The sequence below is a fragment of the Phacochoerus africanus genome, chromosome 9 (assembly GCF_016906955.1).
Source record: "Phacochoerus africanus isolate WHEZ1 chromosome 9, ROS_Pafr_v1, whole genome shotgun sequence".
NCBI lineage: Eukaryota > Metazoa > Chordata > Mammalia > Artiodactyla > Suidae > Phacochoerus > Phacochoerus africanus.
This window is the reverse complement of record NC_062552.1, coordinates 40,455,329-40,481,308: the sequence shown is the minus strand read 5'-3', so window position 1 is coordinate 40,481,308 and position 25,980 is coordinate 40,455,329. Positions and strand designations below refer to the sequence as shown.

At 53.1% G+C, this 25,980-nt stretch overlaps 2 protein-coding genes across 4 annotated transcripts; one reads left to right on the top strand and one right to left on the bottom strand.

The window, feature by feature from the left end:
• Positions 1-3,116: 3,116 nt before the first annotated feature.
• On the top strand, positions 3,117-16,325 carry TCTE1 (t-complex-associated-testis-expressed 1). Its single transcript, XM_047794700.1, has 4 exons — positions 3,117-3,541; positions 4,865-5,433; positions 8,530-8,979; positions 15,452-16,325. The coding sequence occupies exons 1-4, from the start codon at positions 3,265-3,267 to the stop codon at positions 15,659-15,661; spliced, it is 1,506 nt and encodes a 501-aa protein (XP_047650656.1). The 5' UTR covers positions 3,117-3,264; the 3' UTR covers positions 15,662-16,325.
• Positions 16,318-24,499, bottom strand: TMEM151B (transmembrane protein 151B). Of its 3 annotated transcripts, none has more exons than XM_047794699.1 (3): positions 24,211-24,499; positions 21,678-22,118; positions 16,318-20,342 (listed from the first exon to the last, which is right to left on the bottom strand). In XM_047794699.1, the coding sequence occupies exons 1-3, from the start codon at positions 24,337-24,339 to the stop codon at positions 19,209-19,211; spliced, it is 1,704 nt and encodes a 567-aa protein (XP_047650655.1). In that variant the 5' UTR covers positions 24,340-24,499; the 3' UTR covers positions 16,318-19,208. The 3 variants fall into 3 exon arrangements, with proteins under 3 accessions (XP_047650655.1, XP_047650654.1, XP_047650652.1); XM_047794698.1 differs by having other exon boundaries at positions 21,678-23,654; positions 24,211-24,258; XM_047794696.1 differs by lacking the exon at positions 24,211-24,499 and having other exon boundaries at positions 21,678-23,989.
• Positions 24,500-25,980: the final 1,481 nt, after the last annotated feature.

Below are 25,980 nucleotides of genomic sequence, written 5' to 3'. Positions count from 1 at the left end.
AACTGTGGAATGTATTAGGGAGGGAGCCCCAGGCATCCAGATGCAGAGCAGGAAGGAGCAGGGCTGGCCTGTTATCTCTTTCTGTCTCCTCTTGCCCAGACTGCCAGGCCCCTCGTCCTTCTACCCAAACCCAAACTCCACCCTGGCCACCTTGCCCTTCATGTGTTTCCTGGAGGCAGAGCAGGGCCTCTCTCAAAGGCACCATCTCAAGTCAGCAGTCAAGAAGCAGGTCTCCAGGGAGTTCCCATTGTGGCTCAGCAGTAATGAGCCTGACTAGGATTCATGAGGATGCAGGTTCGATCCCTGGTTCTGCTTAGTGGGTTAAGGATCCAGTGTGGTCTGAGCTGTGGTGTAGGTCGCAGATGCAGCTTGGATCTGGCGTTGCTATGTCTCTGGTGTAGGCCAGCAGCTGTAGCTCTGATTAAACCCCTAGCCTGGAAACTTCCATACGCTGTGGATGCAGCCCTAAAAAAAAAAAAAAAAAAAAAGAAGGAAAGATGAAGCAGGTCTCCAGGGCTTTCCCTCCCCAGCCTGAGACCCCTGTCCCTCAGAGTGCGGTCATCATCCTCATACCTCTCGTCAAATATTGTCTATGTGATTCAGGGGAATCTTCACAACAGCCTACCTAGAAAGATACCGTTATCCCCTTTTACAGTTAAGGAAACTGATGCTCAGATAGGCTAAGTAACTTGGCCAAGGTCACAGAGCAAGTCACTGGCAAAGCCAGAAATGCAAAGTCATTGGGTGCCTCTAAGCAGCACCCCGTCCCAGACACACCCTCTGAGGGGCCATTAGTCAAAAAGCACCAGCTGGTTATCCCACAATTCTGGACACAGTCTGTTTGTCAATTTGCATTTGATTTGCATAAGTGTGTCACAAATACATAAATATCTTCCTTACACTGCTCCCTCAAGCCTGTCTCTCTTCCTTCCTTCCCCCTCCCCACACAGACACATGCACAAACACACACACACACACACAGCCATGCTCTTCCTCCTTGAGATGCCTGGAGGACTGGGGAGCACCATCTGGTCCCCTCCATCTGCAAAGGACACCTTCGCTGGTTCAGAGTGTTCCTTCCCACCGGCCACTACGGTTCATGAGTCAGGGAGCAAACCCGGAGTAGGAGCTGCGTGCCGGGCCAAGCAGCCCCTGCTCTGCCTGCAGTCAGGGACAGGGCAGGGACACTTGCAGCAAGGGAGCAGGAACAACCAGATGGAGGTGTGAGGGCAGCCCCGATACATCCTCTGTCTTCTGTCTTCAGCCCCATATTTAGCTGCCTCTCTGCCTCCCACACCTTGTCTTCCTGCTGCTGACTGGAATGCCCGGAGGCTGGGAGAAGAAGGAAGCCCAGGATGGGGAAACTGAAGGGAGGGGCTGAGCTGGAGCCCTCAGAGGGAAGAGAAGGTGCTGGCACCCCGGACAAGGCATGCATCCAGTTCCCACTCTCCTTCCCCTCTCGCCTGCACTGCCCGAAGCAGTAGCCACTAGCCATCAGATTCTGAAGCCTTAGTATTAAAATATATGTATGTATAATATTTCATTAATAATTTTTATGTTGATTACATATGTAAATGATAATATTTTGGACATATTGGATTAAATATAAAATTAATTTCACTTATTTTCTCTACTTTTTAAATGTATGTACAAGACATTTTTTTTTCCTTTTTTTTAAGGCCGCACCCACAGCATATGGAAGTTCCCAGGCTAGGAATCAAATCAGAGCTGCAGCTGCTGCTCTATGCCACAGCCACAGCAATGCCAGATTCAAGCATCATCTGTGACCTACACCAGAGCTCACAGCAATGTTGGATCCTTAACCCACTGAGAGAGGACAGGGATCAAACCTGCTTCCTCAAGGATACTAGTTGGGTTTGTTAATGGTGAGCCACAGTGGAAATTCCAAAGACTTTTTTTTTTTTTTTTGCTTTTTTTAGGGCCGCACCCACAGCATGTGGAAGTTCCCAGGCTAGGCGTTGAATTAGAGCTGTAGCCACCGGCCTACACCACGGCCACAGCAAGGTCAGATCCAAGCCAAGACTGCGACCTACACCACAGCTCACGGCAACACCGGATCCTTAACCCAATAATCAAGGCCAGGGATCAAACCCACAACCTCATGGACCCTGGTCGGATTCGGCTCTGCTGAGCCACAATGGGAACTCCCGTCTTTTTTTTTTCAAAGGCATTTTTAAATAGTATATGTGGCTTGAGTTTTGGCATCTGTTATACATCTATTGTCCAGTGCTGTTCTCAATCCCTTCCTCCTGGTCAGGCAGTCGCAGTTCTGTAAAATACTTGGTGTAGGGAGGATTTTGAACTAAATAGTTCTTTTTCATACTTGGGTCATTTGGCCAAACTTGATAGACTGAGTTTAAATCCATCCTTGTTATTTACAAGCTGTGTGACATTGGACAAGTAATTAACCTCTCTGTACTTCAGTTTCACATCAGAAAATGGGACTAATATGAGTGCCTATCTCAAAAAGGCTTTTATGAGCATCAAATGAGCTGATATGCATTTTAAAAAAAAACTAAAAAATGTCCAGCATACAGCAGTTTCTGTTTTTGTTTTTTTTTCTTTTTGTCTTTTTGACATTTCTTGGGCCGCTTCTGTGGCATATGGAGGTTCCCAGGCTAGGGGTCAAATCGGAGCTGTAGCCGCTGGCCTACACCACAGCCACAGCAACACAGGATCTGAGGTGCATCTTCAACCTACACCACAGCTCACAGCAACGCCGGATGCCTAACCCACTGAGCAAGGCCAGGGATCAAACCTGCAACCTCAAGGTTCCTAGTCAGATTTGTTAACCACTGAGCCATGACAGGAACTCCAGCAGTTTCTTGTAATTGCCATGTCACTATTATTATCTAAACTCTGGGGCTGCTGCTTGCTATAATCTCATGTGTCACAGTATATCTTATGCCTCTATGGATGCATTATTTTATTCATTCCTCCCAATCATCTTATCAGTAACTGTTGTCCTTACTTCACAGAGGAGGCATCTGAAACTCAACAAGTTTCAGCAACTGGCCCAAGGCCACCCAGCTAGTGGGATTTATACTTGGATCTGCTCTAATCCGGAGACTGATCCTTAAGAACCACCTTGTACTACATCTCTTGGTAAATGCCTCCAAAGTAACAACCCAACTCCTCCTGCTCCAGGTTCCCGCCAGCATCAAGGACCAGCCTGTCTGAGAAACTCCCGGTCACAAGGCCATCACCAAGGGACCACCTGTCCCTGTGTTGCCAGTCCCCAGCATGCAGGAAACCCAGACAACACCCTCATTGTCCATCCCCAGCCGGTCCTCAACCTCCACCCAGGACCGATCCTCCACCACCGGCCAAGCTTCAAGCACAGGTCCACAGCCCTCAAAGCCCCCAACCATCGCACCCCCGGTGAATCCCAAGGGCCCGAGTTCTGGGGCTGGTATACATCGGATGCGCAGGATTATCGCTGAGGATACCGAATGGTCACTGGCCATCGTGCCCCTTCTCACAGAGCTCTGCATTCAGCACATTGTCAAGAACTTTCAGAGTGAGTCTGGTCCTGCCTGGGGTGGAAGAGAGAAGGCCAGGAGTGGGGTAGGGTAGGTGGGACTGCCGGTGGCAAGGCCTCACAGCTGGGTCCTCGGACAGCCCTTGCCCTCCCATGCAGCGTCCTCATCCCCACTCAACACTTCCCTTCCCCCCGCCCTGGAGACCAGGACAGCTTCTCCTCCTGTCCCCTTCCAGCAGCCCCCAACACACACACACCATGTCCTCCACGTCTCTGCCCCCTCCTCACCTTTCCCGCTCTCCCTGACAAAGCCCAGCCCGAACCATATCTACCTCCTCCTCCAGAAAGCCCTCCCTGGTTGACCATCCTCCACTTTCTTGGAGTCTTCCACAGCATCCTTAGGTTCTGGGTTTGTTCTGTACTCTAGCCTCTGTTCATCGCTCTCAAAGATCAGTTGCCAGCCTCTCCTACTGGGTAGAAAGCTCCCTGAGGACAGAGCCATCATTTTGCTTACAGCATCTCTCACCACCAGACCTACAGTACATTCATGTGACTCGTTTACTGTCTGCCTCTACCCATAAGATGGAGTGGCTTCCTCTGTTTGGTTCACTCTTTTTTTTCTTTTTTTTTTTTTTTTTGACTTTTGTCCTTCTAGGGCTGCACCCATGGCATATGGAGGTTCCCAGGCTAGGGTTCTAATCAGAGCTGTTGCCGCCAGTCTACACCAGAGCCACAGCAACATAAGATCTGAGCCGCATCTGCAACCTACACCACAGCTCAGGGTAACATTGGATCGGATCCTTAACCCACTGAGGGAGGCCAGGGATCAAACATACAACCTCATGGTTCCTAGTTGGATTTGTTTCCGCTGCACCACGACAGGAACTCCTGTTTTGCTCACTTGTGTATCCTCAGCACCTAGAGAAGCTTGTGGTACATAGTGGGTGCTCAAAAAAACTTGTTCGGGAGTTTTCCTGTATGCCGTGGATGCAGCCCTAAAAAGACAAGGGAAACCTTGTTTGTTTTATAATGAATGAGTCAAATCAAATTGGGAGCTTCTGAGTCAAGGATTGTCTCCTCTACCAGATTAAGGAATAACTGAGGGGTGGACCTGCGATTCTGCCTCAGACTGGGAGTTCCCTGAGACCAGATGCTAAGATGTCCCCCTTCAAACAGGAACACCCCAGAGTTAGGGGCAGTATCTCCCTCAGACGGAGCCCCCATGAGAGTAAAGGCTGCCTCCCCTCTTACGCTAAGGCTCCCTGAAGACAGGTCCAGGTATCCAGACAGGCCTAGGCCAGGGCACCATGTGCAGCATCCCCCACACTGTGAGTCCTACTTTCCCTGCTTCTGTTCCCAAAGACAACCCTATCCTGAAGCAGCTGCTCCCAGAGCATCAGAAGAAGGTCCTGAGCCACCTGCCCCCTGACCTGCCACTGGCTGTGACCGCCAACCTTATTGACGACGAGAACTACTGGCGCCGCTGCTGCATGCAGCGCTGGCCCGTGTGCCACGTGGACGAGCACGGCGGCAGCTGGAAGCGCATGTTCTTCGAGCTGCACCTGGAGAACCTGCTGAAGCACTTCATCCCCAGCACCACGGACCCCGAGGTGATCCTCAGACTGCTGCCTCTCTGCAGGAACTATGTCCGCACCATCCGGGTGGACCAGTTCCTTCCGCCCGTGCAGCTCCCGTCCCCGCCCCATGACAGGGATCAGTCAGACTCTGGCAGCGAGGGAGAGATGGAGGAGCCCGCCATGGACCACTACCAGCTGAGCGACCTGGTGGCTGGCCTGGACCATCTGGAGGAGCTGGACCTAGTGTACGGTGTCAAGGACTGTGGCATGAACTTCGAGTGGAACCTGTTCCTCTTCACCTACCGTGACTGTCACTCCTTGGCGGCTACCATCAAGGCGTGCCACACCCTCAAGGTACCACCTGTCCCCAGTGTCCCTCCACCTCCCATTCCCGCATCTCTCTGACTCCTTCTCCCCTTCCTTCCTCCTCTTCCATCCCCATCTTCCTTCTATTTCCTTCTCACTCATTGACCAAGCCTCCTTTTGTGCACCCTGCACCAAGCCAGGTCCTTGGGATGCAGAGATGCGCAAAGCATTGCCTTGCTGGTTCACCAACTATTTATTCATCCATCGCACATTTGCACTCCAGGCCCTGTCCTAGGTGCTGAAGATTCAACAGTCAGCACAATTATACCATTTGTGTTCTCCAGCTAACAGTCTGGTACAGATAAAAGGCACTAATCAGCGATCATATAAATGTAAGATTGCAATTGGAATAGGGTTGCCAGATTTACCAAATAAAAACACAAGACAGCCAGTTAAATTTGAATTTTAGATACACAACAAATTTTTTTTTAGTATTAGTACGTCCCAGATATTCTGCTTGGAAGAGGGAGTGCCTGCCAAGAAATCAGAGAAGGAAGAAAAGGAGGACATGGCGTTTTGTCACAGAGCCAAGGGAGGAATATGTTTTAAGAAGTGGGGTGATGGAGTTCCTGTCATGGCTCAGTGGTTAACGAACCCAACTAATATCCATGAGGACATGGGTTCAATCCCTGGCCTCGCTCAGTGGGTTAAGAATCTGGCGTTGCCTTGAGTTGTGGTGTAGGTTGCAGGTGCAGCTCGGATCCCATGTTGTTGTGGCTGTGGTGTAGGCCAGTAGCTGCAGCTCTGATTCGACCCTGAGGTTCCCAGGCTAGGAACCTCCATATGCTGAGGGTGCAGCCCTAAAATGACAAAACAAAAAAAAAAAGAAGAAGAAGAGGGGTGAACAGCAATGGGTGGGATGGAAGTGAGGACCAGATTTCCAAACACGGTGGTTACTGAGGGGCAGTTATGTCAGTGGAGGGTCAGCAGCAGAGGCCAGATCGTAGTGATTTATGGAGAGAGAAGGAATCGAGGAATGACCATGATCAAAAGCTGTTCAAAAGCTGAAGGGGGAGAAAGATAAGGGGTTTGGATTTTCTTAAGAGGAAATTTGCATGTGTTTAGGAGTTCCCACTGTGGCTCAGTGGTAACAAATCCGACTAGTAGCCATGAGGTTTCGGGTTCAGTCCATGGCCTTGCTCAGTGGGCAGTGTTGCCATGAGCTGTGGTCTAGGTTGCAGATGTGGGCCAGATCCCGTGTTGCTGTGACTGTGGCGTAGGCCAGCAGCTGTAGCTCCAACTCGACCCATAGCTTGGAAACCTCCATGTTGCCTCAGGAGCGGCCCTAAAAAAGCAAAAAAAGGAAAGAAAAAAGAAACTTGCATGTGTTTAAAATAAACAAAAGCTCCACGCAAATGCATGAAAGGGGTTGAGAACAGGAGAGAGGCATAGGTTTGTTGACCAAGGAAGATTCCCGAGAAGGCAGAAGGGATGGGATCTAGGACTAAGGAGGATGGTTGGCTCCGGGCAGAGGGAAGAGTGGATGTTGGGGGTAGCAATGGATTTATACTTGGGATTAGGAAGAGGAAGGGTCCTATTCAATGGCTGGGGAGAGAGGAAGAGACTCACCTATGGAAAGGAAGCTGTAGGGTGGCCCCCTGCCGGGAGGGGCTGGAAGTTGAAATCATCATTGTCCTCATAGATTTTAAGAGAATATGTCGTCCAGATAAACAGGGTTGAGTTGGCATCACAGGCCTATTGGTGCTTCTGGCAATTCTAGCCAGTCCTGTCATGTGATATTGTCACATGTCAGGTGCCTGGGCCCAGACATGCAGAAAATAAGAGAGGGGTTGATCTAGGGTTGGAGCTTTGCCAGATAGATGCCATGAAGTGACAGGAAGGACAAAAAGATTCTAAGCTAAGAGAGAGGTATAGAGAGAAGAGAATTGAAGGATGGGGAGAGAGTGGAGGGGCCAACCACTCAGGTTCTCAAGACAGAGGGAGCAGCAGGACAAGCAGTGATGAGGAAAGGTACAGGGGTCCCACCTCCAATATTCGTAATGCTAGTCCCACCCCCTTTCTTTTATCTTTTTTCTTCATCCCATCCATTTCCTGTTTCTCGACCTTCCCACTTTCTCCCTGGTTTTTACCCTGGCACTCTCCTTCAAAGCGTTCCTCTTCCTGCCATGGTGGAGCTTAGCCGGCTAAGGAGGGTGCAGCCAGGGGCTGGGCATCAAATAGACCTGAATTCAAAACCTGCCTCTGGAGTTCCTGTTGTGGCTCAGCAGGTTAAGAACCCGACACAGTGTCCATGAGGATGCGGGTTCCATCCCTGGCCTTGCCCCATGAGTTAAGGATCTGGTGTTGCTGCAAGCTTCGGTGCAGGTCTCAGATGCAGCTCAGATGTGGCATTGCTGTGGCTGTGCTGTAGGCCATTGGCTCTGGCTCCAGTTTGACCCATAGCCTGAGAACCTCCATATGCTGTGGGTACAGCCCTAAAGAGGCAAAAAAGAAAAACAAACAAACAAACCCCTGCCTCTGCAGCTTAATCATTGTGTGACTATGGGCAAATGATGTATCTGCTCAAAGCCTCCCTTTTCTTTGTCTTTTTTTTTTTTTGTCTTTTTGCCTTTTCTAGGGCCACTCCCACGGCATATGGAGGTTCCCAGGCTAGGGGTCCAATCGGAGCTGTAGCCACCGGCCTACGCCAGAGCCACAGCAACTCGGGATCCGAGCCACGTCTGCAACCTACACCACAGTTCACAGCAACACTGGATCCTTAACCCTCTGAGCAAGGGCAGGGACCGAACCCGCAACCTCATGGTTCCTAGTGCCACAACGGGAACTCCTCAAAGCCTCCCTTTTCTACTATAAAGTGGAGAGCGCTTGTTCTGCCTCCCTGGGATGCTGAAGGTTGTAGATAGCGGCTGGGTGATGTTCTGGCATACCCAGCACACAGTCATTTCTGAATCAGAGGTAGTCTTTCCCCCTATTACCTGCCACCCATTCTGCACCACTCTGTCATGCTGGGTAGGCCTGCCGCCCAAGAGCCAGCCAGGTGGCCAAGAGCAGGTGAGCAGAACCTCAGGCCTCCCTGGGGCTCCCTCCTCTACCTGGCTGCCGGGTCCTGTCCACCCTCTCCAGGTCTTCAGGCTGACCCGAAGCAAGGTGGACGACGACAAGGCACGCATCCTGATTCGAAGCCTCCTGGACCACCCGGCCCTTGAGGAGCTGGACCTGTCGCACAACCTCATTGGAGACCGGGGTGCGCGCGCCGCCGCCAAGCTGTTGAGCCACAGCCGCCTGCGCGTGCTCAGCCTGGCCAATAACCAGGTGCGCGCGCCCGGCGCTCAGTCGCTGGCTCACGCGCTGGTGCACAACACCAACCTCCTCTCCCTCAACCTGCGCCTCAACTGCATCGAGGATGAGGGCGGCCAGGCGCTAGCCCACGCCTTGCAGACCAACAAGTGCCTCACCACACTGCACCTCGGGGGCAACGAGCTGTCCGAGCCCACGGCCTCGCTCCTCTCCCAGGTGCTCTCCATCAACACCACGCTCACCAGCATCAACCTGACCGGCAACCACATTGGGCTGGTGAGCCGGGCGTTGGGGCAGGCAGGGCAGCGGGGAGGCCCTGCGGCCTTGGGAGGCGGGCGTGGAATCCACCCGCCGCCGGGCACCTGCGGGGTAATTGTTGCATCACAGCCTTTACCTGGTTCTCACCCCAGCTCTGCCCTTTAGCGCTTGGTTAACTTACTGGACCCTTGGGGGCCTCCATTTCCTCATCTGTGAAATGGGAGTAATAATAGCATCTACTTCTAAGTGTTGTTACTGGGAGGATTAAAGGAATTCTACTTGTAAAGCAGTTATTCAGGCAGGCACTGGCTAGGTCCTCAGTAATTGCTGGTTGTTACTGTTACTCAGGGTTCTCAACTATGCTAGGCACCCAATATCCATTCGTTTTTCTTCTTCTTTTTTTTTTTTTTGCTTTTGTTTGTTTGTTTTTTTGCTTTTTAGGGCCGCACATGCGGCATATGGAGGTTCCCAGGCTAGGGGTCAAATCGGAGCTGTAGCTGCCAGCCTACACCACAGCTCATGGCAATGCCAGATCCTTAATCCACTGAACAAGGCCAGGGATGGAAACTGAATCCTCATGGATTCTATTCGGGTTTGTTAACTGCTGAGCCACGAAGGGAACTCCCACTTGCTTTCTTTAACCCTCACGGTTATCTAGTAAAATGTGTATTTTTAAAAATTTTTATTTAAGTATAGTTGATTTACAGTGTTGTGTTAAATTCAGCTGTACAGCAAAGTGATTCAGATATATGTATATATTTGCATATATATATATATTATTTTTCATAATCTCATGCTCTTTTCAATCACAGGATATCAGATATAGTTCCCTGTGCTATAGCATAGGAACTTGCTGCATCCTATATATAATACTTTGCACCTGCTAATGCCAAACTCTCAGTCTTTCCATCCCCCATTCTCTCCCTCTTGGCAACCACAAATCTGTTCTCTATGTCTGTGAATCTGTTTCTGTCTCATAGATATGTTCATTTGTGTCTTATTTGCATTTATTTTTTCAAAATGTATTCCCAGGCCATAAGTTTTTGTTTCTTCAGTTTCTTCTGGGGTACCTTTTTTCTTCTATACAACCTCCTCTTTTGGCTTAGGAACAACAATCTGCTCTTTTTCAGTAAGGATCATGTCAATGTGGCAGGGAGAGCTCATGTCAGGATTGATCCGACCATGACCATGAGCTCAGTCTGTCCTGTGCTGCATCTTGGCAGCTTTGTTCACCTGCATGTGCTCAATACATTTGTGTCGAATTTCAGATGCTACATATAAGTGATGTCATACGGTATTTGTCTTTCTCTATCTGACTTATTTCACTTACTTCACTCTAGGTCCATCCATGTTGCTGCGAATAGCATTATTTCATTCTTTTTATGGCCGAGTAATATTCCATCATCTTTATCTCTTCATCTGTCCATGGACATTAGGGTTGCCTCCGTGAATTGGCTATTGTAAATAGTTCTGCTCTGAAGGTAGGGGTGCATGATCTTTTTGAATTAGAGTTTTCTCTAGATATGCACCCAGGAGTGGGACTGCTGGATCATATGGCGACCCTATTTTCAGTTTTTTGAGGAAGCTCCATACCACTTTCCACAGTGGCTGTACCAATTTACTTCTGTTCCCCACCAACAGTGTATTAGGGTTCCCCCATTTTTCCATACCCTCACCAGCATTTGTTACTTGTAGACCTTTTTTTTTTTTTTGGATTTTGTCTTTTTAGGGCCTCACCCGCAGGATATGGAGGTTCCCAGGCTAGGGTGTCACATCAGAGCTGCATCCACCGGCCTACACCATAGCCACAGCAACACAGGATCCAAGCCCTGCCTGTAGCCTACACCACAGCCACAGCAACACAGGATCCAAGCCCTGCCTGCAGCCTACACCACAGCTCACGGCAGCGTCAGATCCTTAACCCACTGAGCAAGGCCTGGGATTGAACCCACGTCCTCATGGATGCTAGTTGGGTTTATTAACTACTGAGCCACAACAGGAGCTCCTACTTGTAGACTTTTCAATGATGACCATTCTAGCCTGTGTGAGGTGATACCTCATTGTAGTTTTGATTTGCATTTGTGTAATAATTAGCAGTGTTGAGCATCTTTTCATGTGCCCATTTGCCATCTGGATGTCTTCATTAGAGAAATGTCTAAGACTTCCACCAATTTTTTTGATGGGGTTGTTTATATTTCTTTATTGCGTTTCATGAGCTATTTGTATATTTTGGAAATTAAGCCCTTATTAGTCCTATGGTTTGCAAATATTTTCTCCCAGTCTATAGGTTGTTTTGTTGGATTTTTTGTGTTTTTTGGTTTTGTTTGTTTGTTTGTTTGTCTTATTAGGGCTGCACCTGCAGCTTATGGAAGTTCCCAGGCTAGGGGTCAAATCAGAGCTGCAGCTGCCGGCCTACACCACAGCCACTGCAACAGCAACTTGGGATCCAAGCCGAGTCTGCGACCTATACCACAGCTCACGGCAATGCCAGATCTTTAACCCACTGAGCAAGGCCAGGAATCGAACCTGTGTCCTCATGGATACTAGTCAGGCTTGTCAACTGCAGAGCCACAACGGGAACTCCCATAGGTTGGTTTTTTTCATTTTGTTTATGGTTTCCTTGGCTGTGAAAAAGCTTATAACTGTGATTAGTCCTGTTTGTTTATTTATTTATTTATTTTGTCTTTTAGGGCCGCACCTGCAGCATATGGAGGTTCCCAGGCTAGGGGTCTAATTGTAGCTGCAGCTGTCATCCTACACCACAGCTCACGGCAACGCCAAATCCTTAACCCACTGACCAAAGCCAGGGATCGAACCTGAAACCTCATAGTTACTAATTGGATTTTTTCCTGCTGCACCAAGCAGGAACTCCCTGTTTGTTTATTTTTGCTTTTATTTCTATTGCCTTGGGAGACTGACCTGAGAAAACACTGGTAGGATTTATGTCAGCAAATGTTTTGCCTGTGTTCTCTTCTAGGAGTTTTATGGAATCATGTCTTATCTTTAAGTCTTTAAACTGTTTTGAGTTTATTTTTGTGTATGGCGTGAAGTTGTATTCTAGCTTCACTGATTTCCATGCAGCTGTCCAGCTTTCCCAATACCACTTGCTGAAGAGGCTGGCTTTTTTCCCTATTGTACATTTTGCCTCCTTTGTCAAAGATTAATTTACTGTAGTTGTATGGGTTCATTTCTGGGCTCCCTCTATTATTGTCTGAAATCTGGGAGAATTACTCCTCCTGCTTTGTTCTTTTCCTTCAGGATTCCTTTGGAAATTTTAGATCTTTTATGGTTCGTAAATTTTAGAATAACTTGTTCTAATTCTGTGAAAAATGCCATGAGTAATTTGATAGGGGTCACTTAAACCTGTAGAATCCTTTGAATAGTATGGCTTTTTTTTTTTTTTTTTTTTTTTTTTTTTTAGGGCTGCGTCTATGGAATATGGAAGTTCCCAGGCTAGGGATCAAATTGGAGCTACAGCCACTGGCCTATACCACATCCTCAGTCACATGGGATTCAAGCCTCGTTTGCAACCTACACCACAGCTCAGGGCAACACCAAATCCTCCACCCACGGACAAGGCCAGGGATCAAACCCGCATCTTCATGGATACTAGTTGGATTCGTTTCCACTGAGCCACAACAGTAACTCCCTAGTATGGCCATTTAAAAAATATTATTTCTTCTAATCTGAGAGCATGGGATGTCTTTCCATTTCTTTGAATCATCTTCAGTTTCTTTTATTAATGTCTTATAGTTCTTAGCATTTAAGTCTTTCACCTCCTAGGTGAGGTTTATTCCTAAGTATTTTATTTTTATGCAATTTTAAAAAGAATTGTTTGTTTGCATTCCCTATGTGATATTTCATTGTTAGTGTAAAGAAATGCAACCTCCTTCGCCATGTTAATCTTGTATGCTGCTACCTTGCTGAACTTGTTTGTCAGTTCTAGTAGTTGTTGTTTGGGGTCTTTAGGGGTTTTTTTTTTTTAGCTTTTTTTTTTTTAAATAAATAGTGTCACGTTGTCTACATATAATGGCAATTTTATCTCTTTTCTACCAATTCGAATATGTTTTATTTCTTTTTCTTGTCTGATTTCTTATTTCCACTGCTATGATGAATAAAAGTGCTGAGACTGGGCATCCTTGTCTTGTTCCAGATTTTACCAGGAAGGCTTTCAGCTTTTCACTATTGAGTATCATATTCGCTGTGGCTTTGTCATAAATTGTTTTTATTATGTTGAGCCATATTGAGATATGTTCCCTCTATACCCATTTTCATAAGGGCTTTATCATGAATGAATGTTGAATTTAATCAAATGCTTTTTCTGAATCTGTTGAGATCACCATGTGGTTTTTGTCCTTTCTTTTGTTGACGTGGTCTATCATATCGGTTGATTTGCTTTTTTTTTTTTTTTTTGTCCTTTTAGGGCCACACCCACGGTGTGTGGAGGTTGCCAGGCTAGGGGTCGAATCAGAGCTGTAGCCCCTGGCCTAGACCACAGCCACAGCAATGTGGGATCTGAGCCTTGTCAGCAACCTACACCACAGCTTGTGACAACCAGATCCTTTCTAGAAACTTGTTCATTTCTTCCAGGTTGTCAGATTTGTTGGTGTATAGTTGCTCATGGTATTCTCTTATGTTTTTTGTGTTTCAGCAGTATCAGTTTTGATTTCTCCTCTTTCATTTCTTATTTTGTTTATTTAGGTCTTCTCTCTTTTCTTTTCAGTGAGCCTAGCCAGAGGCAATTGACAACTGACAATTTTGTTTACCCTTTCAAAGAACCAGCTCCTGGTTTTATTGATCTTTTTTTTCTGTTTTCCTTACTTTCTATTGTTTATTTCCTCTCTGATCTTTATTATTTCCTTCCTTCTGTTGACTTTAGGTTTTGTTCTTCTTTTTCTAATTCTCTTTTAGTTGGTAGGTTAGGTTTATTTAAGATTTTTCTTGTTTCTTGAAAAAGGCGTATTGCTGTAACCTTTCCTCTAAGAACTGTTTGGCTGAATTCCATAAATTTGGTATGGTTATGTTTTTGTTTTGTTTTGCTTTTTAGGACTGCACTTGCATTTGTGGCATATGGAGATTCCCAGGCTAGGGGTCGAATCAGAGCTACAGCTGCCGGCTCACACCACAGCCACAGCACCAGATCTGAGCTGCATCTGTGACCTACACCACAGGTCACAGCAACACCAGATCCTCAACCCACTGAGCAAGGCCAGGGATCGAACCTGCAACCTCATGTTTCCTAGTCAGATTCATTTCCACTGTGCCATGATGGGAACTCCTGGTTGTGTTTTCATTGTTATTCGCCTAAGGTATTTCTTTAATTTCCTCTTTGATTTCATCATTGATCCGTTGGGTTTTTTTAGTAGCATGTCGTTCAGTCTCCATGTAGTCTTTTTTTTTCCTCTCATTTCTTCTTCTGTGGGTGATTTCTAGTTTCATGCCATCGTGGTTAGAAAAGATGCTGGAAATAATTTCTGTACTCTTAAATTTGTTGAGGCTTGTTTTATGCCCTAGTATGTGGTTAATTCTGGAGAATGTTCCATGTGTACTTGAAAAGAATATATATTGTGCTTTTTTTTTTTTTCTGATGTAATGTCCTGAAAATATCAAGTCTAAATGTTCTACTGTATCATTTAGGATCTCTTAAAATGTATATTCTTTTTTTCTTTTTTGTGTGTATTTTGTCTTTTTTTTTTAGGGCCACACCCATGGCATATGGAGGTTCCCAGGCTACGGGTCCAGTCGGAGCTATAGCCCCCGACCTATGCCAGAGCCACAGTAATGCCAGATCTGTGCCATGTCTGCAACCTACACCACAGCTCACAGCAATGACAGATCCTTAAACCACTGAGCGAGGCCAGGGATCGAACCCGCAACCTCATGGGTCCTAGTCAAATTCGTTTCCACTGCGCCACAATGGGAACTCCAAAATGTATGTTCTTAACCCTACTTTATGGATGGAAAATTGAGTCTCAGAGAAGTTAGTGAGTTGACTGAGAGCATCCAATCAGTAGAAAGTGGCAGAGCTATCATTCAAACCCAGGATAGATTGAAAGCCTGGGTCTTTTCCAATAGACAGTCTCTCAAATTTTCTTGACCAAGTCTCAGAGTTCCTGTCATGGCTCAGTGGAAATGAATCTGACTAGCATTGACGAGGTCGCAGGTCTCACTGGCCTTGCTCAGTGGGTTAAGGATTCGGTGTTGCTGTGAACTGTGGTGTAGGTCACAGACGTGGCTCAGAGCTTGCGTTGCCGTGGCTGTGGCATAGGCCAACAGCTACACTGATTTGACCCCTAGCCTGTGAACCTCCATATGCTGTGGGTGCAGCCCTAAAAAGCAAAAAATTTTTAAAAAGAACAAAAATGTCAGTGCTGTACAACCAGGTCAGGTATTGTTTTGTGAAACTGTTGTTTCAGTCACATCTGTATACAAATATGTATATGTGTATAAGTGATGGAAAGTGACCCTTTCCCTTGTATTCCTGAACCAGGATGGTGGGAAGCAGCTCCTGGAAGGCATGTCAGACAACAAGACCCTCCTGGAGTTTGATTTGCGCCTGTCAGATATCGCCCAGGAGAGCGAGTATCTCATCAGCCAGGCCCTCTGTGCCAACAGAGAAGCAGCCCGCCAGCAGGCCCTGAATCCCAGCCACTTCATGTCACCAATCACTGCCAAGGGCCCTGAGAACCCTGCAGGATAAGATGGGGACAGGGGTGGGGCAGCGACCAGACCTGGGTCACTGCCGCAGCCCCTTCCCTCATTTCATGCCCCGCCCCCATACCTTGCGGCAGAGTGTCATACTGGTCCACGGGGAGGGGGAGGGGACACCAAGACTGTCCTCAGGAGGAGTGATCAAGAGTTGTGCAGATAAGGATGTGAGAAGGGGCCTGGGATAGGGGTAGGAAATGGGACTTAGCCCTGGTACCCAGGGAGAGGGTATGATGGACCCACTGAAATGACTGACTTCTTCTGGGAACAGGGAGGCAAAGCAGACCTAAGGGATAGGGACCCGCCCACCTCCCTGACCCCTGTCCCCACCATCTTTCTCTGTACCAAATGGATCTTTGACCTCTTGATCTGCAAACACACTCTCTCTCTCTCCCTCCCCGCCCCCCGCCTCTGGCTCCAGCAGAGTTTTGCCTGGCTCTTCCACCCTCACCCCTGCAGATGCCACCTCCCTATTATTTGACTCTGCTAAAATCATGGTTTTACAGGCCTTGCCGACCCCTAATCCACCCGCCCAACCTGGGTGGAGGAAGCAGAGGTGACAGGAGGGAATTAGACCTAGCCATCTCCCCAGAGAGCTGCTCACAGGAGGGGGAGATGGCAAGAGAGGCGCCACACTGGGAAGGGAAGTCAGTGAGTCATCCGCAACTTTATTATCCACCAGTTTGATTTATACAATCTTTGCGCTTGGAAATCCACAACAGAAAGGCCACAGTGTGATGCACCCAATTGACAGAGACCTGTCTTCTCCCCAGCCAGGCCCGGCCCAGCCCACCCCACAAGCCCTTGTCCCCAGGCCACATGGAACCTTCTAAGCACCCTCCATGAGGCCCCATCACTCTGTGGCTGCCCACCCTGGGGCCACACCCATGGGAGTCACATCTACACATGAGGCCACGAGAGGACGTGACTGATGGATTCAGGCTGAACCCCATGCCCCATCGTCCTGGGCTGAGGGACCCAGAACCTCCAGCCCCTTGTGTCCAGAGAATGGGTCACAGGCTGCAACCACAGCCTCAGGGTGCCTGCTTTCCAGGGACTCCTGCCAATAGGCAGGTGCTGAGCAGAGCACCAGAGGGGGCTTGGGAGCCACTGCACGTGTGTGCCTGTCTGGGCAACCTCGGGTCTGTGCCTGACACCCTCTGACAGTTCCGGAGTGCAAACGTGTAGGTGTGAGGGTGTGTGTGAGTGTACATAGCCACAGCTGCTAGCAGAGGTTCTAATTCGAGAAACAAGAACATTCAGTGTAAAGTTTAATTTTAGAGATTAATTTTCTCGTTTTCATTTTCCCTGGCAATCAATAAAGCTACCAAGGAAAAAAAAAAAACCCAAAGAATTGGTTTCTCTCTACGTCTGTGCATGTGTGGGAGGTGAGGCTGTCTGTGTGAGAAGACCTAGGCAGAAATGGTCAATACAGGCAAAAATAATAACAGCGCCTCCCCTTCTCTCTCCTCCCAGCTTGGGTTCCATCTCGGGAGGAGCTGAGTGTCTCCTTTCTGGGAGCCATGAGGTGGCCAGGCTGCCCCACACAAGAGCACGACATCGGGTTGCCAACTGGCCAAGAACTGGGGCCTCAGGCCACAGCTCACCACCTGCACCTTGCAGATGTCCATTCACAGGAAAGAGGCACGCTCCAACCGCCAGGCCCCCGAGGAGCACAGACTCTGGGCCCAGTGCTGCAAGGTAGGTGGGCACTGCTGCCCAGGGAGACCTAGCAGGCAGCTCTTCCCTCCTGCCCACGCCTCCCCTCCTCCGGCCTCCTCTCCCTTCCCACTCAGCCATCTCCATGTGAAAGTTAAACTCAACCTGGATGGGCCCGGGGCCAGGGTGTGCCCACAGTCTGTGCCCCCCCCCCCCAGTCCCCCGAGGAAAGAGGGAAGGGGAGCCAGAGGAGATGTTGCATAGGTGGAGGCCACGCCCTCGGGGCTGCAGGCCTGGCCAGGCTGGAGGATGAAGGCAGAGGCTGAAGGAAGGGGAAGGAGAGCTCTGATGGCTCAGGTACGGGGAGAAGCAGCAGGGTGAGCAGCCTCGAGGCCCCAGGGTTATCCTCTCCAGCTGGAAATGTGAGCTCAATCCCTGGGCAATAAATCAGCTGGGAAAACTTTAGCCAGTGGGGAGGGCAGGGGGGTTGTACACAGACATGCACACGGAAGCACATCAGGCTAGGAGTGGGGAGGGAACAGGATGTGGGGCCAGCGTCCTGGGGCGATGGCAGGATGCCCCTTTGAAGACCCTGGGACACACAGCAGGGCTTCAGCTCCCAAGCTAGGGCAGGACAGGGGAGTTGAGCAAGATTTCAAGAACTCCTACCTCTGGCCCTGCTGCTGGAATTGAGTCTTTCTCCAGCTGGGGCTCGTGACAAAATCCTTGGCCCTGCAGAGGCTCTGCATGGGGACTCACACTCCACTCCTCCCCGCAGGTGCAGGGGAGGCAAGGGCCACCCCACTGACACCCTCACCTCTAGGGGGCTCTTTTCACTGCCCTCTCCTCTTGGACTCCCACCTGCTTCCAGAATTCCCCTTGTCACCCAGGCCTGTGTCCCACTCCCCCTACCTTGGCCTGCTTGAAGGAATGCCAGCTGGGTGGTATCCCACCCTCTCTGAAGGGAGTGCCCTCCCAGAACCCACTTGAGGAGACTGCAGTTTAAAGGACTGAGGTGCACTGCCCTCCACAGTTAGCCTCCCCGCCGCGCCCTTGCCAGCAGCTCTTCAGAGCCAGGGAACAGGTGAGAAGGGAGGTGACGTCTGCAGGTGAGCACAGTCCCCCCAGCCCCACCCGGGGCCCCAGCCTCCCGGGGCCAGTGAGATAAACAACAGCCAACAGCGGAGGGAGTGGAAGAAAGGAAATCCCGATCTCATCTCAGGGGCCAGCGCCAAGAGAAGAGCAGCCGTTCCCGGCTTTGAGGTGGAGCGTCACGGCCGACACCCGGCCGCGGCCTCAGACCCACTGAATTCATTAGCTTGGTTGGAAGCTAGCCCTGCTGTTCTCCAAACCACGGCCCCCCCGCCCCGGTAGAGAGAGGCCCCAGTGGGACCAGGCCGCGGAGGAAGGAAAACCCCAGTTGCCCTTCCCCTCGACACGCCTCGAAACCGCCCCAGCTGCACTGCGAGGGCCTCTCCCTGGAGACCCGGCCCAACGCGGAGCCCTCAGCACAGTCGCCACCTAACAGTCAGAGGATCCGTTGAAAGACGGGACGGGAAAACTCGAGTGTGCGTGTAGGAAGGGGAGGTGGTCTCCCTAGGGACTCGGGGGCGGGGCTGTTAGAGACGGCTCGGCGGGGGACGGGGGGGTTCTCTCGGAGCGGCCCACCCCTCCCCCCAGCTGTCTCTTTATGTACAGGGAGGGGGAGGGTCGGCCCCATCGGGGGTCTGTCCCGCTCCCCCTCACCTCCCCTCACCCCACCCCCGCCGTGCCCAGCACAGCCCTGGCCACCACCAGCGTGACTCCATCTGCTACACGCAGGGAGCACCGTCGGGCGAGGGGCGGGGAGGAGGCCGGCGGGCCGGTCCAGGGAGCCGGGGTCACAGTGAGGTCTCTACGCAGGAGGCATGGCGGTGCAGCGGCCGGTGGCTGTGGCCCAGACACCCCTCCTGCCGGTGCACGATGAGCACCGGGAAGTAGAGGGCGTCATGATAGGGCGGCGGCGGCCCGGCCTCCTCTTCGTCGTCGTCGTCCTCGTCGTCCCCCATGCTGGCCTGGCTCGAGAGCCGCGTCTGCTCGGTGGGGCAGCTCGCCTCGTTGACGCTCCCGCTCCGGCTGCGCCACAGGCAGCTGCGCCGGGAGCCGTAGAGGCGGCCGAGCGAGAAGCGGCTGCCCCCGCAGCCCGGTCCGCCGCCTGGCCCCGGGCCGGCCCGCGGGCTGGCGCAGATGCTCAGGGCGCTGCGCGAGAAGATGGACGAGCTGCTGACCGCGCGCTGGCAGTGCTCGCAGCTGCGCCGGTACGCGGCCAAGCCCGCGGCGCCCGGGCCGCCCACCCCGCCGTAGCGGCACGTGGGCGTGTAGCCGCCCGCCGCGCCCCCGCCGCAGCGCGCGCTCATCCCGGCCAGGTCCATGAGCACCGCCTCCGAGTAGCTGGGCACCAGCTGCTGGTTGGAGCGGATGTGCCACTCGAGCTCTGTGCTGTCCACCGTGTTGACCCGCGGCAGGCGATGCGTGAGCGGGGGCAGCAGCTCATCGCTGGGGCTGAGGCCGCCGCCCGCGCTGCCGCCGGCGGAACCCGGGCCCTCCAGGCCGAAGAGCTTCTCCACGTGGTAGTGCGCGTAGGCCGTGCGGTACTCGGCCAGCACGCGCAGCGGCCACGACAGCGTGAGCAGCGCCGCGGCCCAGAAGGCCGACGAGCAGGCGTACCAGGGCGGCCTGGCCGGGTCGGGAAAGGCCACCATGAACTCGCGGAAGTCCACGTTCTTGAGGTGCATGCCCTCGCGCGCCTCCATATAGTCGTCCAGGCCCTCGTTCTCGGCGAAGAAGCGCGCGCGCTGGCACAGGTACGCGTTCTCGGCCTCCACGCTGGCGAAGCTGAAGCACTTGGTGAAGCGCAGCCGCGTGGCCGGCGCGCCCTCCAGCCCGACCAGCGCCTTGGACACATCACGGACGCCGCAGCGCGCGTAGTCGAACTCGGCCTCAGCCACGTGCGTGTTGACGCGCTCATGGTAGACCTGCGGCGCCGGGGAAGGCGGCGGGAGTCACTTCTGTCCGCAGACTCTCGTCCGCCCAGTCGCTGCTCTTGGCGCCCGGTCGGACCCTCAGCCTCTCCTGGTTTAGCCCCTGGTTGGAGCTGGGTAGGAGCTTATCATGGGGTTTTTAGAGACACCGAGGCGCTCAGCTTCATCAGTGAGTTAGAGATGAGGGCGGGTCTAGGACCCATCCCTGCCTCCACGCGCTCGCTCTCGCGGCTCCCTCTTGCTCGCTCCCTCTCTTCCTCTCTCACTTTTTGGCCGTGCCCGTGGCATCCGGAAATTCCCGGACCAGGGACCGAACCCCGCGCCACAGCAGCGGCACAAAAGAACTCCTCAGCCTTCTTATTTTAAGGGGGTCAGGCCCAGGCTCTGAACTGGCTCTCCGGCTTGCCCGACTCTTCTGTCACCGCCTCCCTTGTCCCCTGTTGCCTTCCCATCGCTGCAGACAGCCTGCCCAGCTTCCCTTCCACAAGGGTGTTTTCCATTACCCCACCCAGAGGCGCTCCCTTTGTCTCTAGTTTCCCGCTCCCTCCTTGGCTAGCACCCATGCTCCTTCTTTATCCTCACTGGCCCCAGGCTTTGTTTCCTCAGCCCAGTACTGAGAGGCGCCCTCATCTGGGAAAAATCCTCTTCGTCCAGGGCTATAATATGCCTGATCCTGCGGGTCCGCGGAGTCCCCCCTCTAGGCGCTCCATGCCCATCTCCACCTTTCTGTCAACTGACCGCTACCTCTAGGTGCTTGGATTTGGGATCGCGGGCCCTAGGTTGGAGTCTAGCGCTACCATTTAGAAGCTGCAGAACTTGGGCAAGTTTCTGAGCTTAGGTCTCTACCTGTGAAAGAAGCCTTGGTAGCAGTCACCTCACTAGACAGGTGAGAGCGTACCTGTGAGGCCATGCATGTGAAACATCTCCAGCCGGTAAGCACTAAACCGTGCAGACCCTGGAGCCACACTGCCCGGACTCAAATCCCAGCTCCACCACACACGAGCTGTTTGACTTTGGACAAGTTACTTAAACCTCTCCAAGCCTCAGTTTCCTCTTCTGTAAAATGGGGATAATAGTTAGCTACCTCATAGGGTTGTCATGAGGGTTAAGAAAATGATTGGATATTTATAGAGGACTTAGAACAGAGCCTGGCTGCTAGTGTTTGCTGTTATTATTATGGTGGTCATTATGCCCTCCTGTCACAGTGCCCTCAGCGGGGAGCCCTGCTGCCCGTGCTCCCCCCTGAGGACATTCAGGCAGGGTCCCCACACGGGCTCTTCTCCTCCCCACCCCCCCGCCACTGGCCTGTGCTCCCCTCCAGCTCCTCACCTGGGTGGTGGTGTAGGCGTCTCCGTTGCGGTACCGGGTGACCTGGCGGGTGCGGCGGACGTAGTGGTAGCTGATGGCCTTCCACCAGATACAGGGCGTGGCCTGCTGCATGCGGCCCACACGCTCCCGCACGCTGCTCACGTCCACTCGGTGCTGCAGCTCATGGCGGGCTTGGCAGTGCCAGCACTCCACCAGGTAGACAGCGTACAGCATGAGTAGGAAGGCCAAGGGGATGTAGACATAGCCGTTGGAGCAGGGGCTGTCGTGGTACATGAGGCTGTTGCCCTGGTAGGCGCTGCTGAAGGTGAGGCGGGTCACCGTGGTGACGTGGCACCAGGCCACGGCCCCCAGGCAGCCGTACATGAGCAGCGAGAGCAGCAGGCACTTCCAGTGGGACTCACGGCAGAGGGACTTGGTGAAAGAGGGCTGGATGGGACGCTGCTGCTCGAATGGGCAGGGAAAGGGGCCGAGATGAGTTGGGGGGGTGAGACAGAGTGGCAGGACCCAGCACAGAGATGGATGCAGCACCAGAGATGCAGCACCAGAGATGATGGGCAGACAGATGAGGATGTGGAGAGAAGAGGTCAGGCCGAGATGGGAGGCCAGGACCAGAGATAAACACCGAAGTGACCCAGAGTGAGCCATGAGGACAGGAAAGGGGGGGTGCCAGTATACGGAAGTACAGAGAGGGACGCCCCAGGAGGCAGAGGGATCACAGCCAGAGATGGAAGGAGGAGGCCCAGGTGGCAGAAGAGACACAGATGGATAGGATGGCACCAAGAGAAACAGCGTCCAAAGACAGACACAAAGATGAGCAATGAAACGGGAGGAGGTGTGGATAGGAAAGACAGGAAGGACAGACAGGCATCAGCGACGGCAGGTCCGGGACCCGGACCCCTTCCAGGCATTCCAGGAACGGAGGGAGGGGCCCGTGACATCACCTTCTCACTTAACAGGCAGGGCCCTCCCTTCTTCCAGAACCCAGGATGAGCCACTTTCCCTGACCCACCCACCCCCTGTCTCTGACAAGCGGCTTCACACCTCCCAGGAAAGCCCAAGCCCTCTTTCCCCACACCCTGGACCCCAATTCCCCTGCGAGTCTCCCTCCTGAACCCTAACATCCTTCCCCTGTTCTAAGATGGGAGGCAGGGGCTTGTGTCCCTGAGCAGAAGGCGGTCCAGGTGGAAATATCCAGGACCCGTGGCTGGGGAGAAGGGATGAGGGACAGGGATAGGGAGACAGGAAGCTGCAGCCCAGGCATTTGCTAAGAGAACACGGTTTTGGTAGGGGACCTGTTAAAGCGCTTAGCACTTCTGCTCCACGCTTGCCCCGCTGAGCTGTTTACACGCCTGGCTCCTCCACTAGACTGGGTGCTCCTGAAGGCCGGGCTTCATTCTCTTTGCATCCTGGGTGCTGGCACCCACAGCCACTCAGCGACCAGCACTGAGTCGGATTTCTGGTGGTGTCCTGGGCTTTCCCTCTCCTCCCCCCACTCTCTAGCTTTAGGAACCCCCTCCACACACCCTCCTGCTGAGATCCTGACTTAGTCCTTCAACTCCCCAGGCGGGACCTGGAGGCTAGTGGAGGGAGGGAAAAGAGGGAGGAGGGGAAGGGCAACTTAACAGGCAGTGGGCCCTGGACCTGGTGTGAAATCCCAGGAAAGATCTGTAAGTTAGATAGGTAGGTGGGCTAGGAAACAGTACACAGTATATATAGACAAGATGAGGGTACCTGTGCCTTTCAGAGAGCCTTGTCCTGGGGGCGGGAGGGACTTGTGTACCTTCGTGTCCTCACCTGAGCATGTGCTTGTCCCGGTGAGAAGGGGCCCTGCCTGCAGGCCCGTCCCTGTCTGTGTGCTTCTGCCCTAGTGCAGGGTGCACGAGTGTGCGTGGAAGATGGGGAGCCCCTGGCACTTTCCTCCGGCTCTTTGTCTCCAGGTGCAGAAGTAGGACCCCCAACTAGGGTTGTGCTCAGTCGCTACACGCGGAAGGATTCCTGGGCTCAGACCCCCCCCCCACCCCCGGGGGCGGCGCTGCATGGGCATTGGGAGAGAGAGGTGCATAACCCCGCACACACTCCCAGTGACCCCAGGGGGCATCGCCTCTGCATGCATTTGACCTTCTTAGGATCCCACCTCAGGTGACACCACTATTTCTCCCATGGATCTGGCAGGTGCTCTCCTGTCTCCGCAGCCCCTACAAGTCACCCTTCCCGGCCTTCACGATAGCATCCCTCTCCGCGAGATTGGATCCCGGCCACCATCCCCCACCTGCCAGGGTCCGTGAGGCTCCGCCCCATGCCCCTCCCCCTGCCTGGGACCCCCGAGCCCCGCCCCCGGCGCGGCCCCCTCCCCGCCACCGCGGACAGCTCCGGCTGCCAGGTGGGGGCAGCGGCGCGGGACTGCGGCTGCGGCGGCCGGTTCGGGGTGCGGGGCGCCGGCCGCGCTGCGGCGGAACCGGCGGGGGCCGCGCGAGGCGGGGGATGGGGGCCAGGCTGCGGCCGCGCCCGGGGAAGGGGCGCCGCCGACTCTCACCTCCTCTCGGGCGGGGACCTCGTCCGCCGCCGCCGCCGCCGCCGTGGGATCTTCCGGGACCCCGGGGCCGCCACCGCCGCCGCCGCCGCCGCCGCCGCTCTCTCCCGCGGCCGAGCCAGGGGGGGACATGGCGTAGAGGGGGTGCGTCGAGCTCAGGGCCTCCCGGGGGGCTGCCGGGGGCCGCGGGCATCCTGCGCCGGCCCTGGGGAGGGGGCGGGAGGGGGCGGGGCCCTCGCTGCTCCCCACCCCCCGCCGGGGGGAGGGGGCCTGGAAAGGGCACCACGGGTAAGGGGGCTAGGGAATGGGGCTGGGGAGGCGGGCTGGGGGGCCGGGCTGGGGGGGCCGGGGCCGGGGGCGGGTGTCACCTTGAGGCCCTCGCGGCGCCGCTCCGCCTCCCGCCCGCTCCCGCCGCCGCCTTTTGTCTGAGCCGAGCTGGAGCCAGCGCGCCCCGCCCTTCCTCCCAGCGCAGGAGCCCCGCCCCCGGCCCCCCAAACTCCGCCTTCCCCAAGCCTACCACAGAGACACCCCGAAGGAGAAAAGCAACAGGGGCTCCCCGCACCCCTTATCCACATGCACCCCCCGCGATCCTAGGAAGATCTGAGCCGAAACTCCTCTCCATCCATTCTCCGCGGAGGGGGCGCCAGCGGTTCAGCCAACATCGCTCTCCATCTTTCGTTCCTACAAGTTCCCATGGCAGAGGATGTGGAAAGGAAGTTAAGCCTTGGAACCCTAAGGAGAATCCTTATTCCCAGGTGGATGGTAAAGGGTTAAGGCAGGTGCCAGACTTCAGACGCCAGACCCAGCTGAACAGGGAAGGAATAGGGTGAAAGGGAAATGATCAGAGCTAGATAGGAGAAAGGACTAACAGAGGGCAGAAGAGAGGGCATTTAAATCAGCCTTCACTGAACCATCTTCTACCCTAGAAGAACAGCCCCAGAGAAGCAATGTAGTGTGTACATTGCCCTAGACTGGAGATCAGGACACCTGTGTCCAAATTCTTAATTCTGGCTCTGTCATTAGCTGTGTGACCTTGGGCAAGTGCCTTCCCCCCTCTGAGCCTTCGTCTCCTCATCTGTGCGGTGAGAAAGTTGACTGGACCATCTCTAAGGCTCTGACTTTCTTCTGTGGGTATAGAAGGCAAAGTCAGAGACCACAGACCAGGCTGAGTAACTGCAGGTCACATGTCCCTTCAGGCCACAGGGCTTTTCCCTGCCCTGCCATTCATTCATTCACCTCTGAATGCATCCATTTAACAAATAAGTAGTGGGTACCTACTGTGTGCCCTGTTCAAAAATGCAAAATACAGTTTCCTATCCTCAAGGAGCATAAAGTCAAATGGGAAAGGAGGACATGGAAACCAGTCTTATGATAGAAAAGGATAAAGGCTACACTTGATCAATCTGTGTGTGCAGTCACTGTGGAATCCTATTGCATGTCATGTGTGTCTTTGACATGTAGCGACTCCCCATTTACCCACAAGGAACCAAGACGGGGAGTGTGAGTGGCCTGCTCAAGGTCACCTGCTAGTATTCACACAGTGGTCCTAGAATCCAGATCTTTCCTATCCAAAAGCACACTGATCTGCTGATGGTCCTGACCCTCATCTGGGGCAGAGGAGTCTCTGCTTCCATCCCCACACCCCACACCCCCCCGACTCCTGGTCCTGCCTCCATTTTCCTACTCTTCCCTTTCAAGGCAAGGTGATGGAGGCTCTTGGTCTGCCTAGCACTTACGAACTCTCCAGCCTGCCTGATCCTCCCAAGGTCAGTG